General features: G+C 40.7%; 1 protein-coding gene across 1 annotated transcript in view; it reads right to left on the bottom strand.

Annotated features, from left to right (window-relative positions):
- The window catches only part of LOC106891544 (slit homolog 3 protein-like), a 554,801-nt gene that overhangs the window by 91,326 nt on the left and 450,588 nt on the right, over positions 1–12,887 (bottom strand). Inside the window, exon 27 of the mRNA XM_014948178.1 lies at positions 4–101. Coding sequence (XP_014803664.1) covers positions 4–101 — 98 coding nt within the window. The remainder of the gene's footprint in view (positions 1–3; positions 102–12,887) is intronic.

Raw genomic sequence — 12,887 nt, 5'->3', positions numbered from 1 at the left:
TACCTGAATCCATCTTTATTTGCCTCGGTGAGGTGGCAGGTCCCTCCATTCTGACATGGATTTTGAATGCAAGAATTAATGGGCACACTGCAGTCTCGACCCTGTTAGGGAAAAATCAAAAGCAACAAGGTTAGTAAGACTCATGTCATCTGAATCCATGCCTCCTGCTCCATCACCCTCCATGTGGCACCATTTAGAGGAGGTCTGTGGTCTTCAGACCCATCGCATCACTTAATGTTCTTTATTGATGGTCAGCTATACTCATTACTTAAAAGAGAATTTGGCAGGGATGTTCTGATCGATGGAACTGCTGGGTATCTTGGAATCATTTCAGTTTCAGGATTTTAGTTAACTCTTTCTTTTGACTGTTTTAAGGAAACAGCTGGTTCCATCATTACTCTAACATGCTTTAATCTTTAATGCTAGTTACAAGGAAAAGAATTAATCCAGACCAAAGGTAAGCAGAAGGCCACACACAGTCAGCATGAGACCACATGGAGTCAGCACTCATTTGACCGCATTTACCAAGTGCTCAGTTAAACCCTGCAACAGTACACCATCCTCGTTACTGCCCATCACCAAAACCTAAGGGGGGAAATAATACATTTTTATTGTGGGAGCAGAGTTTAAATTTCTGTACAGAACACATCAAATCCTGTTTGAGATACCATCGTGCACTAAAGTTCCCTTCTTAAAGATTGCCCTAAAATATACATTAGTTCCAACTGAACTTCACTAGCTTGAACAACCTTCGCTGTTATCAACTGAATTTTATTGGCTCTTCAAGACATAGACATATTTCTCTGAACATTATAGTCTGCTGATTAGAACAAGGTATTTGTAAAATTGGCCAATACATCAAAAAGTTTGGTCGTGCTTTTCAAATACACACACAGTAGGGTGGAATAGAGACACTTGAAAGGCTCAATACTCAAGGGATCTGTACAATCACAAGAAGTTCAAGAGATCTCTCTACTTTCTACCGAAGGTCCCACTAGCAGTGGCCCTCTGCCAGGTCATCTACTGGAAAGCTGATACATGACTGCAATCAAGATGTGAAAAACATCTCAGGAAATACATGAATTCAGACAAGGTTTCTGGGGTGGGTTTTTTTTGCCTTGGTTTAAAAAACACTATTTATATTTTATTTTGGAGGAATAACAATGCTATACCTATTGATAAGTTTCTAAAGGAAGAGGGCAGATGCCGGCCTGTGACATTGGTCTGTAACAGCTCTAACTTTTGTGTATTAGTATTGAACGCTACCCTATCACAGCCAGCTTTCCTTGCTTGCAAAAGCCTGTCAGAAGTCATTCCCTTCTCCACTGAATTTACAACAGCTTCCAACCCTTTCAGACTTTACATACACTGTTCCTACTGGAACACTGGACACTCAGATAGTTTCTCTAGCCTAATTTTTTTTATGATGGCCACATCAAAATGAAGCATCTTGATGCTTCAGCCATATGCTGCACATGAGAGCATCAACTGTTGGGTTTTTTCCACCTCGCTTTGAGGCCTCGCTGTTCTCACTTAAGATATACCATTACATTAGAATTAAGAAAGGACTTTGGGAAGCCTGACGCTGTACTTGCCAGATACCTGATGATGATCTGCTTGCCTAAGGATGAATACAATGGGGTTAGAAAAGGCATAGAAAAGGACTACCAAAATGTTCAGGGAGATGGAGCAACTACTTTAGAAGAAGATACTATAAAGACTAGGACTCTTCAGTCTGGAGAAAAGAGAACTTATAGGGTTGGTATGATTGAGGTTTACAAAATGATGGAGGCAATGAATACAGAGTTTGTCACATACTAAATCTCTCAGCAGTAGAGGGACAGCTACTGACATTAGAAGATGAGCTTAATACAGATAAAAAAAAAATTACTTCTTCCAAAGTATGAGCTTCATCTCTCAGCAGTAGAGGGACAGCTACTGACGTTAGAAGATCAGCTTAATACAGATAAAAAAAAATACTTCTTCCAAAGTATGAGCTTTTGGGATGTTTTTGCCACAGGATGTTTTGAAGTCAAGATATTATAAAAGCCATCAGACAAATTCCCATGCAATAGATACAAACTGGATATGACATCCCTAAATGGATGATAGTGGGTGCTGGGAGAGCTGGAGACAAGTGGTGGCCAGGCTTGTGTACTCTCCTCAAACTGCTGCGCCCATGAGAGACAGAACGCTGCAGGAGATGCACAACAGACCCATTACAGCGTTTCTCATGTTCTTATGTCAAAGCTGTTTGAAAGGTTTATTTAGATCTCAACAACATTCCATACCTTTTTTCCAAAAGAACCTCGTGTCAAAGCTGTTTGAAAGGTTTATTTAGATTTCAACAAGGAAAACATTCCATACCTTTTTTTCAAAAGAACCTCACTGCTCACTGAACCAAGAACTACATGTTTCTTTTATGTTAAAAGGGAACAGATCTCTCATGAAAACCGCACCAGGATGGTTTGATCAATTTGTCTACGGCTGCGTATCTGTTTGGGAAATCTTGCTCTTGTGTGAAGAACAAATAGGCTGGTCACATCTTTCTAACCCTTGTTCATCATTGCCCACCTCTCTCTCTTACACCCTACGTTGATCACAAGGTTCATGCCCATCTCCCATGCCCAACTGGGAGGTGACAGGCCAGCAGGTAAAGGACTGTGAAAGCTCAAGCTCCATTCACGTTTTAAGTACCGTATAAATAATAGTAGCAATCTTAATTTCTCTCTGGTGTGCTTGTATTGAAATTGGTGCAGCCTCAATTAAGCCTAACCAAGGCATTAAAAAAACAAACCCAGCTTATTAGTGTGAACTTTTGTACAGAGTTGATTGGATTTGATCTGCCCACTCCTGGCACCAGGCTCTCCCATTCATGTGTCATTACAGTTCAGTCTCCCAAATGCTGCTGAAACCTTCAGTATTTTGTCAGGCAGGACATACTGCCATCGTACTGTGAGAAGAACTCAGACACACAGTAATTATCCTTTTTTCCAGCACCACAGCAGAGCTGTGTTACACAAATGGGAGACAAAGCTCTATTTCTTAAGGTTCTGTCCCCAGCACTCCCCAGAGAGCAGAGAAGCAGCTTTGCATTTTAAAACTTGTGCAACCACAAGGAAACAGAGACGTCCTTTTCCTCGGCTGAATCAGAAGAGAAACATATCCCAAGAAGAGCAGAAGGACCTGGCCAACCCCCTGCCTCTCTGCGAGCTCATTCCCCCAGCACAGCAGTGCAGGCAGCATGAGAAGCCCTCACCCAAGGCCTGGCAGAGAGGGTTTCTGCTTCATCCTTGCCGCACCTGCCAAACAGCCTGTCCTTCTCCATTTGAAATCCCGAGCCCCCAAATGTCTCGGCGAAGAGCTGGGAACATGCCGAGGGAAGCTCATGCAGGTTTTATTTTGGCCCCATGTGGTGGGGGCAGCACTTGAGGATGTGAGCCGTGCAGCACTGACATTAATCCCCTGCCACCCCTCTGCAGCACGGCCTGCGTTTGGCCATCTGCGTTTACCACCTTACCCCAGTGAAGCTGGAAGATGCCATTTTTTATATTTCTAAGATCACAAATACTTTTTCTGCGTCCTTGAAGAATCGGCTATTTTACAGACACGTCACAAACACCAGTTATTTCTGTTTCATATGAACCCTTCATCCCTGTATCACTAAAATATTAAACCCCTTGCAGTGAAGCCCAGCGAGAAGCAGAGCAGAAACCACGGCATCTGTTTTTCTGAAGGTTTTTGTCACAGTTGAACACTGTGTAAAACAGTCCCATCACGTCTACTGTAATTACTCAGATTATTTTGAATGTTCTTGTAAAAATTTAATAAAGATAAATGTTAAAATGAGAGCGAGACATTTTCAGTCTCTCTCACTGGCACATGAAATTTCTCATGACTTTGTCTCAGCTCTCATTTCTGTACTGAACATGGCTGAATTATTGGCTTCTTGGGCCTCAGGCACCATGGAAACTGATTACTATGTGCTGCTGAATCAGAGTTAATTACAACACTAAGTTGCTATGTGGCTTTAGGAAAATTAGAGTCTCTCTGACTCAGTTTACTCATTGTAATAAATGGGCAAACGGCACTTAATCCTTCTCTGAGGACTATCTTCTCTGAGTTGACTTTATCAATAGCACATTGAGAGCCCACAAAACAACTAAAATTCCCCTACCACAGAAGATTACGAAAAACAAAGAATTCTGAGAGAAGCTGCAGAAAGTATTGGTACTAATAAATCTACAGCAAAGCAGATTTTATTTCTGTCTAAGACTGTCACTACCCAGAAGAGCCTAAAAGACATTCTGGAAACATCTTTCAAATGAATAATACAATTCTCTAGCCTCAATTTACAGTAAGAATCTTCTTCCTGGAAAAATGGAATTGCTGTCACCACTAAAACTAATTTATCTGTGAGCTGGGAAAAAACTCTTGGAATTACATTCCCTGAAAATCACTACAAAGGAGAATATTGTACATTTGCTTCAAGACTAAAGAAAGGATTCAAGCCTTTTAATGAAGTCTGAATCAGAAAAAGAGGTGCAGACCTTGTTTCAAGAGCAGGCAAGACGATCTGACTACCTTGGCAATTCACAGAAAGAGGATGAAGGTCCCACTGCATGCAATATTTTCTTTCTAGAGCTTTTTTAAGCTGCAAGAAATTTTTGTCTAGCCCGATAGGAAAGCAACAGATCCAAAACACTTTGACATAATTTATCTCATTTTCTGTAGGAGAGGAAAGGATTAGGTGTTGAAAAAGAAAATTTCTGCAACTAATCAGAAGACATATATGTCCAGAGTCCAGCTGCCTTTTTAAATCTGAAATACCTCAGCTGGTCCAGATTTTATCTGTGCTGCTCCAGCTCAATATTTCAGTAAATGAGAACAGAAACGATCCACCATACTTAGAAAGTGTCAATTCTTCATTTCGTACTCAACAGTAATTAACCGCACTGGGCATTAGTGTATATACAAGCTGTTCCTCAGTCAGAGTGTGCCAAATTCTAGCCTTTATAAGTGTCCAATACTGGAAAACATTACATCATGATTAGTAGAACACCCAAGAACAAGTAGCAAAAACTAATAGGGACCTCAGCAGGAAGAACAAAGGATAATACGTTAAAAACCACTCATTTGCTTTCACACTGTTTCAACCACTGCCATGATTTTTTTTTTTTTAAATTAATTTTCACAAATGAGTATTGTTTATGAAGATTGAGAACTTCATTCAAGACTGCATGGCAGAGATTTGACCTCTGTCCATTTTAACGGGATCTTTCACCCGTTTCTAATGGCAGTGGGCACAGATAAGACGTGGCAGCAGGGAGCTGCTCACCACAGGCACAAGGTAGAAACCTCCCAGTGCAGAAAACTCTCCCTGCTGACTGCAGCAGAAACACGATCCAGCCAGCGATGAAGACACCTGCGGACAGGCAGAAGTCTATCCAACTTCAATGGCTTGTGAATAGAGACCTCCTTCCAGACAATTACAGCCTTGTTCAATGACTCCAGTGTTTTAAAGCGTGCTGGAAAAATGTGCCATACAAAAGAAATACCAAAGTTTGAGTTGTTAACAGTATACAATGTGTTCATAACAAATTTTATTTAGATGGTGTACGTAGAGAACAGATGGTAGCACTCGTGTTTACTAAAAATACTAGACGAAGACAAATAGAGTTGATAGAGACTTTAAATTAAGAACTAGGAAATTTTCATAAACAACTTAATTATCAAGCTCTAAACACAGCTAAGGCTTTTAGGGAAATCAGACAAAACTACCTGCTACAAAGACACTGTATTGCAAACCTAGTACTTTTACAATAGTGGACGCAAAGCATCCACACCCATCTCTCAGTCTCACAAACGTTAATACACTGGTCTTAGGGGTGTCCGGGTCAGAAGTTGGTAAGCAATCATGACATTAAGGGAAAAGGCTAAGAAAACCTTCCATTTCATGGAAAATTCACAGAAAGATAAACCGAGAAGTACATTGTGTTCTCCCAGTGTGTATTCAGGAATGTTATGCAGACTTACAAATATCTGCCAGCTTTAAAATTTTAACCTCCTAATGTTGTGAAATTGAAAAAAATAATGGACGCTTACAGCTGCTATGTATAGCTTTGCTCTGCTTCCACAGAGCTTGGGAAGTATTTTATTAAATGCAGTTTTCTGAACAATTCTGATGTAAGCTGATTGTTTGAGTGTTAAAACTCCACCTGCATTGTGCCAGCGGGACTCCTTCATCTCTTCAGACCTGCAAAGGTCTAGTAGCAGAGTGAAGGGCTAAACGTGGTGTGCACACAAGTCATGATTCCTGATGAATCATATAAAAGAACGAGATAAGATGGGATGAGAGGAGGGAAAAACATCCAAAAATAATAGAAGACTCCCAGCACAGAAAGAGAATTCAGTTTAAACTCTTGAATGGACTTTTTACTTGAGTTTTACTTCTTGCATGCTTACTAAAGTTAGAAGTATGACCAAAGGTTTTCCTGAAGTTTTGCCATACAGCTATCCAATAAGGCATAAACTGGTGCTACAATCTTTTACCTAGTGGTATCATTACCAGTGTCTTCTTTACCATTTGAAATCTTTATGCCCCTGTTATAAATAGTCAAAATTGGAGAGTAAATTGAAATATTCCCAGGGCAGGAAGGGAAAGAAATGTCTCACAAAATTTTATCACATAACGCTCAATTCCACTAGAAAATTAAGCAAGGAAATAAGATGAGGTATTCAGCAGTCTCCTTGTAATAAACACATTTAAAAGCCAGAAATACAAAGGAGAAACAAGAAGAATTTGGCATAATTGACCAAGGAAACACGATGCCATGAACTCAGCTACACAGCAAATACACCAGGCTAGAAGTTTGGTAGGAAACGTTCTCTCAAGTTCTATCACAATTGTGTATTTCAGAGCCTTTCATGGCAAAGAAACCCAGTATTTGCAATACTGACTGTGAAAAGGAAAAGTTTTATGTGTACCGCAAATCTTAAAGCAAGCTATGAATGTCAGCATGGCATCTTATGCTAATTGCAGCATGAAGGACGTGATGGACACCTCAGTGATCACTGTAAACACAGCTGCTCGGCTTTGTGAAGGGAACACTTATTTATAAAATAATTAGAGATGTTACAAATTGAGCGAAGAACAAAACTAACTTTAAAACATAAAATTAATCTAAATCCTTTTGAAGTAAGGGCTAAACAAAACAGCATTGGGAATTACTCTACTGTTATTTTGGAAATGGAACCACTGGAAACTGATTTCCTAATTGATAACTGATATTAAGATAAAGTGAAGACAGCTTACACACTCATCTCTATATACAGTACTCTGAAGTTCTTCACTAGATCTTCAGTGATACTATTTCCTTGTTTATGCTCTTTCTGGCCACGGACATAATGGCTAAGCCGGAGTCTGGAAAAGATGTAGATGACGCTCCCTGGCAAGGTCAAACAACGACAAGAGCTGGCAGGGTGTATGTTAGATCCATCTGCTTAGGCATATATACAAATTATTTGGCAAGGCATGGGTAATATCACAGCAATTTTGGATCAGATTGCTTTCAGATTGCCAGGTGGAAGTTGAAAGATTTTTATCATCTGTTGTTCACAAAAAGCAGTGACTTCTCCTTCTGAATGCAGACCTTGCTCCAGACATCCAGGCCTTGGATGCCTCTGGCTTAGGGTGCTCAAAGCGGTGATGAACTACTTCTTTTTAGTCATCTAAAGTCATTACCCCAATGGGGTAATAAAAATGTACCTTCTGAGGATTGCTGTTTACAACCCAATTAGTTTAACACGAGAAAGTAATTAATTGCATCCATTTCTACTTTTGAAAGAAGTTTTAGAGTAAATTTGAATTTACCTAGACAATTCTGCTTTCTTTTTTCAGTCCAGTGTATTTCTTTATACAGCTGTACTTCCATTGCCACAACAATACAACACAAAGTGGCCCCCGCTCGCAAGCATCAAGATAAATACTGTTTGCTAAATGGCACAGAGCCTAGATTATGAAGATACACTGATAATTGGTTTTGTTGCTGCCATCACCTGCCATTTAGCTGATTTAACTCCCTCTGAAAACTTTCACGGTGTTAGTGTCTGAAGTAAAAATACAGATACTAGTTATTTATACCCCACCCTCTTCAGCACTATATAGTTATCTCCTATGCCAGTCTAGCTTCATCTGGCACCTGATTAAACAATAATTGAGCATGGCAGCAGCACTTCTTAGTGACTTCCTTGTCCTTGTTAATAAATCACAATTGTGAATTTATAGCAAATTAGGCGAACTCTGCTCTCTTAAGCCTCATTTTATTTAAATCAGAAAGATTTATGATCCTCCAGGGTATAATACACCTTCCATTACCTCTCTAGCTAGTAATCAAGAATATGCCTGTCAAAGTCAAAGTGCAAGGATTCATCATATTACTTTTTAAAAACTCTGGTTCGTCTCCTATGAGTATGAAATTTAATTCTCAGTGGACATCTGAGGTTTATTTTGCAATTACATTCATTACCACGTAAATCCTGATTGTCCTTACTCTCCTTACACAAGCACTTTGGGCTTCAATGGTCTTTTGGGCTTTTAATCAATAACAGAAGAAATGTAATTATCTGTCACAGAGCCGATTCACACAGCACCTCTCTGAAGTGAGTCCAGAGGTGCCAAACTGGACAGGCCAGGTGCTGTGGAGCTTCCAAGGTCACCTCATCAACCGGCTGATGCCAATCACCGTGTGAATGCAGAAAAAAAGTAGAGACACTGAAAAGAGTTGATTTTGTGCAGGGTTACCTCTGTACATAAAATCCAACCCAAAATACTTGATGTAAAAAAGGACATATTCATATGTAGTCTCTAATTCAACCAGTATTAATGAATAATTAATTCATGTAGTCTCTAATTCAACCAGTATTAATGAATAAGAACAATGTTTTCAGTACCCTCAAAACACTAAGGGCCTATTTATTTTAAAATACGTGTTACATAGACACCAAAACTTTCCCTCTCAGGCTATCAAAAGGCATTGGTTCTTTTTAAAATGTGAACACTGTAGAAAAAGTTATCAAGACTTTTGGACATTTGTATAGAAAACTTAATTCCTATTAATAAGAAATAAAAGAAAATTTAACTGTTGAATTGTTGTGTTTTGTACTTGTTGCTCAAGGCAATTAATCTGTGCCTAATACTTAAGCTAGTAAATGCAGGCAGACACACACATTACATGCAGGAACCCAGTGAAACCTAACATGAGGCAGGATTTATGTGATTACAAAAATCTCCCCAAAGAACTCTCTAGATTTCTGAAATAAACAGAGCTAAAGATGCTGGAAGAGTCACAGTCCATTTGAGGAAACTTTTGCTGGTGTATCCCTGTCTTGTTAAGGATACAGCGTTTCAGCGTGGAAAGCTCTGTACTGATAAAAGGTCTCACGCTGAAATACATGTTATATCAGCAAAAATGTCAGTATAATCTGTTCTGCTTGTGGAAGCTGTGTAAAGCTCCCCTTGCAGTCCCGAGATACCAGCAACCCCTTCTGGCATAAACTGAGGCTGTCAGCTGATAGCGGGTTGAACCGTGACAGGTAACCCAGGCAGCAGCAATGTTTTCAGAAGCAGACATGCAAAAAAAACTTATTCAGATTGCTGAAGAAATCAAACATACCCCCGGTGATAATGAGCAAGAGCACAATATTTTTTTTCAGAGACACTCAGAAGTACGAGGAGGGGACCCCGGGGAGCCATGGAGACAGGAGGCTGCACCAGCTCAGGGCTGGAGTGCAGAGAGCTTTGGTACAACTTTACCTGCAGTGTACAGGCACTCACCCCTTCATCCACTAACTCTCAAGCTACTCTGGCATTATATCATTTCTATTAACAGGAGAGAGTTTACTCTCACACAATAAAGAAAGTTTTCTTTTCAGCTTAGCCTGCTGACTGCAACTTCACCAATTTCATCATCCCCAAAGGAAAGGGGAAAATAGGGCAATTAACCTCCTAGGACAACCTCTGTTCAACCTCTGTTCATGTTCTTGGACAACAAAAGAAACCCAAAAGTCATGTTGTCAAGCACAGTCAATGCCAAAAAAGCCTCAAGGATAATAGATGACAGACAATCACAAGAAAATCTAACAATAAGGATATTCATCTGTGACCAACTACTTCAACTGATTCAATTATGTGGAAATGGTGGGATGCAGAAAATTAAGAGCTGGTTAAAAAGAACTTGATTAAGCAGAGTTATAGCAACCAGCAATCACCTGAAAGACAGACAAACCACAAAGGAAGAAAAATTATTATTTAGCGTAATAGGACCAGGCAAACATAAGAACAAGAGCCTGAAATTCAGACTAAACGCCAATAAAAACTCCTCGTTTACCCTGGGAAAAGAAAGATTGGAAGCCTGGTCTCTTAAGGCATTTAGAACTAGACCAGAAAAACAGCAGTAAAAACAAAGCTGGGGGTGGGGGGAATAATCCACACTGACAAAAGAAAGAAGAAGACGGTGCCCACCTGTGGGTATGGCTTAGTATTCACCTGGACTGCTCAGCAGCTACTCCTCATGCAGCACTGAACAAACACTGCAAATGCCTGAAGCTGCTCAACATCTGCTTTCTCGCTGGCCTAACAAAAATGGAAATACTTTTTTTTGGAGTTGGCTTTATTGTTAAGAGCCCTCATTAGGGCATGCCACAATACATTACGATGGTTTTTACAGGGCTTGTGGTGGGTGCACACATGCCTCACCACCTTCAGCCAGCGACTGTGGCGGTAATCCCTCCTTAAGCCTTTCATTTTTATGCTCTTCTAGATGTAAATCTCCATTTTCTTTCGACCTACTACAACAGAAAGGGCAAAAAGAAAGAAGCACAAGTCTAACTGATGCACAGTAAGATTTACGGAATAAGAACACACAGGAAATATACTGTGATTTCTGCATATTTTCTTCTGCCCTAGGAGCATGATATGAAACTATAACCACCTACTGCTGACATTGGTGTTTGCCTTAAAAATCCATACACAAATATAGGTCTCCTCATTTTACGTGGCCACCCATTACCTCTCATCCCTAAAGGCCTTCTGCTTTATTTTACTAAGAGCGGGAAACGCTTCTTCAACATTTATTAATAAGTATTTTAAGTATGGTTAAAACAAACAAAGAGAAAATAAAACACCCCAGATCACACAAACACACGCTCCAGGAGGATTTATCAGAATGAAAGCTCAAGGCAGAATCACCTCACACAAACAGTATTTCGCTGCACTGATTTCTTCATGTGAAAACTTGGCATTGAGTTTACATTCCTCCGTCTGTCCCCCCGACCCTGACACTGGGAGAGGAAAGAGGCCAAGGCAGAGTAACGTGCAAAGGCAGAAACGTTTCTCTCCTTTATCACATGGATGAGGGCAGGCTGCTTTAAGGGTTTCTTCCAACTTCTCTTCCTTTTGCAATTCCAACTTGGGGATTTATTTGTGCACTGACTGATGTATATGGGGACTTACATGCATATGTTAATAGATCCAAAGAAACAAAAGCACCGAGTTACATTTCCAAACAGTATTAGCCTGACAAACCAGGCATGGACTCTCACACAGCTGGCACGCATCAGGATATATGCACTCATCCCATACGTTCATAGAACCCCACCCAAATCAGCATAACTAAGTGAGAAACTGGCCCACTGGAATAAACTTGCACTGCCTCAGCTTTGAGCTGTAAGGGCGGCCAGAATCTCTGTGCATGAGTTAACACTACCATATCTACATTTTAGGATCAGTTCTGTGTTGAATACTCCTAAACCAGCCATTATGCTAGGAGTCTGACAGATTAGTCACGTAATGCTACGGAAATACATCTGCACCGCAACATGCAAATACAGCAAACTTCATCTGCCCGTGCTCCAAGCAAACGTGAGGCCACGTGCACCCCCGTGAGTGACTGGGACAGTCAGCATGGCAAAGTCCACGCCAATGGTCCGGGGTCTGTTCTGATAAAACCTCCTTATTAGCTCTGTGCTGAGCAGTCACAGCTTCTGCTCAGCTACATCCACCCGCTCCAGTGCTGGCACATCAGTTATAGCTGTGCACAACATGTGACAGACACGAATCCCCCATATCCCAGAGACACTTTGTTCCGAGATTCTCAATTTCTAACCCTGTTTTCAGGGAGGAAAACCTGGCGCAGGGGGTGGGGAGGAGGAAGAGCCAAATTCCTAGCAGAACTTTGGAGCCAGCTTCCTCACTAAATATCATTCTGGCTTCACTCTAATGCCTCCCACCACAAGAGTCTGGCTGCAAAGAATACTGTCTCTCCAAACCCCAAGAGCTTTACCCAGGATTTTTCCAATTGTATCTGTCATTCCGGTTGACTGGTGAAATTGCTTGAACCCTCATGATACAGCAGTGCTGCTAGAAAAGTCAGGACACTGGCTGAACTCAACAGGGAGCTGCACGGAGTTGGATAAAATGTACTGAGCGACTCTACCGCAGACACACACCAGTATCTGTTGCCTGAAGCCTGGGACATGTGCTAGACTAATTGTACCTATCTTCACGTTCCGTTTCAGACAGCTTTGGGTAACTGCAGAACCCAGAGTTGACAAATATCCTGCACCCCAACAGCTCAGGCTCCCATTTATCTGAGCAATCCAAGAGGCTGCGGTGATGCCTAGGCAGGTACTGCATTTCATATTCCAGGCTGTCAATGTTCTTTCGTTTCAGACCAAACACAGATGTATTTTAAACGCTCTTCCCCCAGTGCTACAAATATAACTGTGTTTGGAAGAAAGAAAATTATCCTCCTTCATTTGTTGTTACCTCAGTTTTAAGAAAAAAAAAGTTTGAAAGACACAAAAATCAGCCAAAAAATCCAAAAGGG

Source organism: Calidris pugnax, unplaced genomic scaffold, assembly GCF_001431845.1.
Source record: "Calidris pugnax isolate Ruff unplaced genomic scaffold, ASM143184v1 scaffold27, whole genome shotgun sequence".
Taxonomy (NCBI): domain Eukaryota; kingdom Metazoa; phylum Chordata; class Aves; order Charadriiformes; family Scolopacidae; genus Calidris; species Calidris pugnax.
The sequence above is the reverse complement of the archived record's forward strand: the minus strand, read 5'-3'. Positions and strand labels throughout refer to the sequence as shown.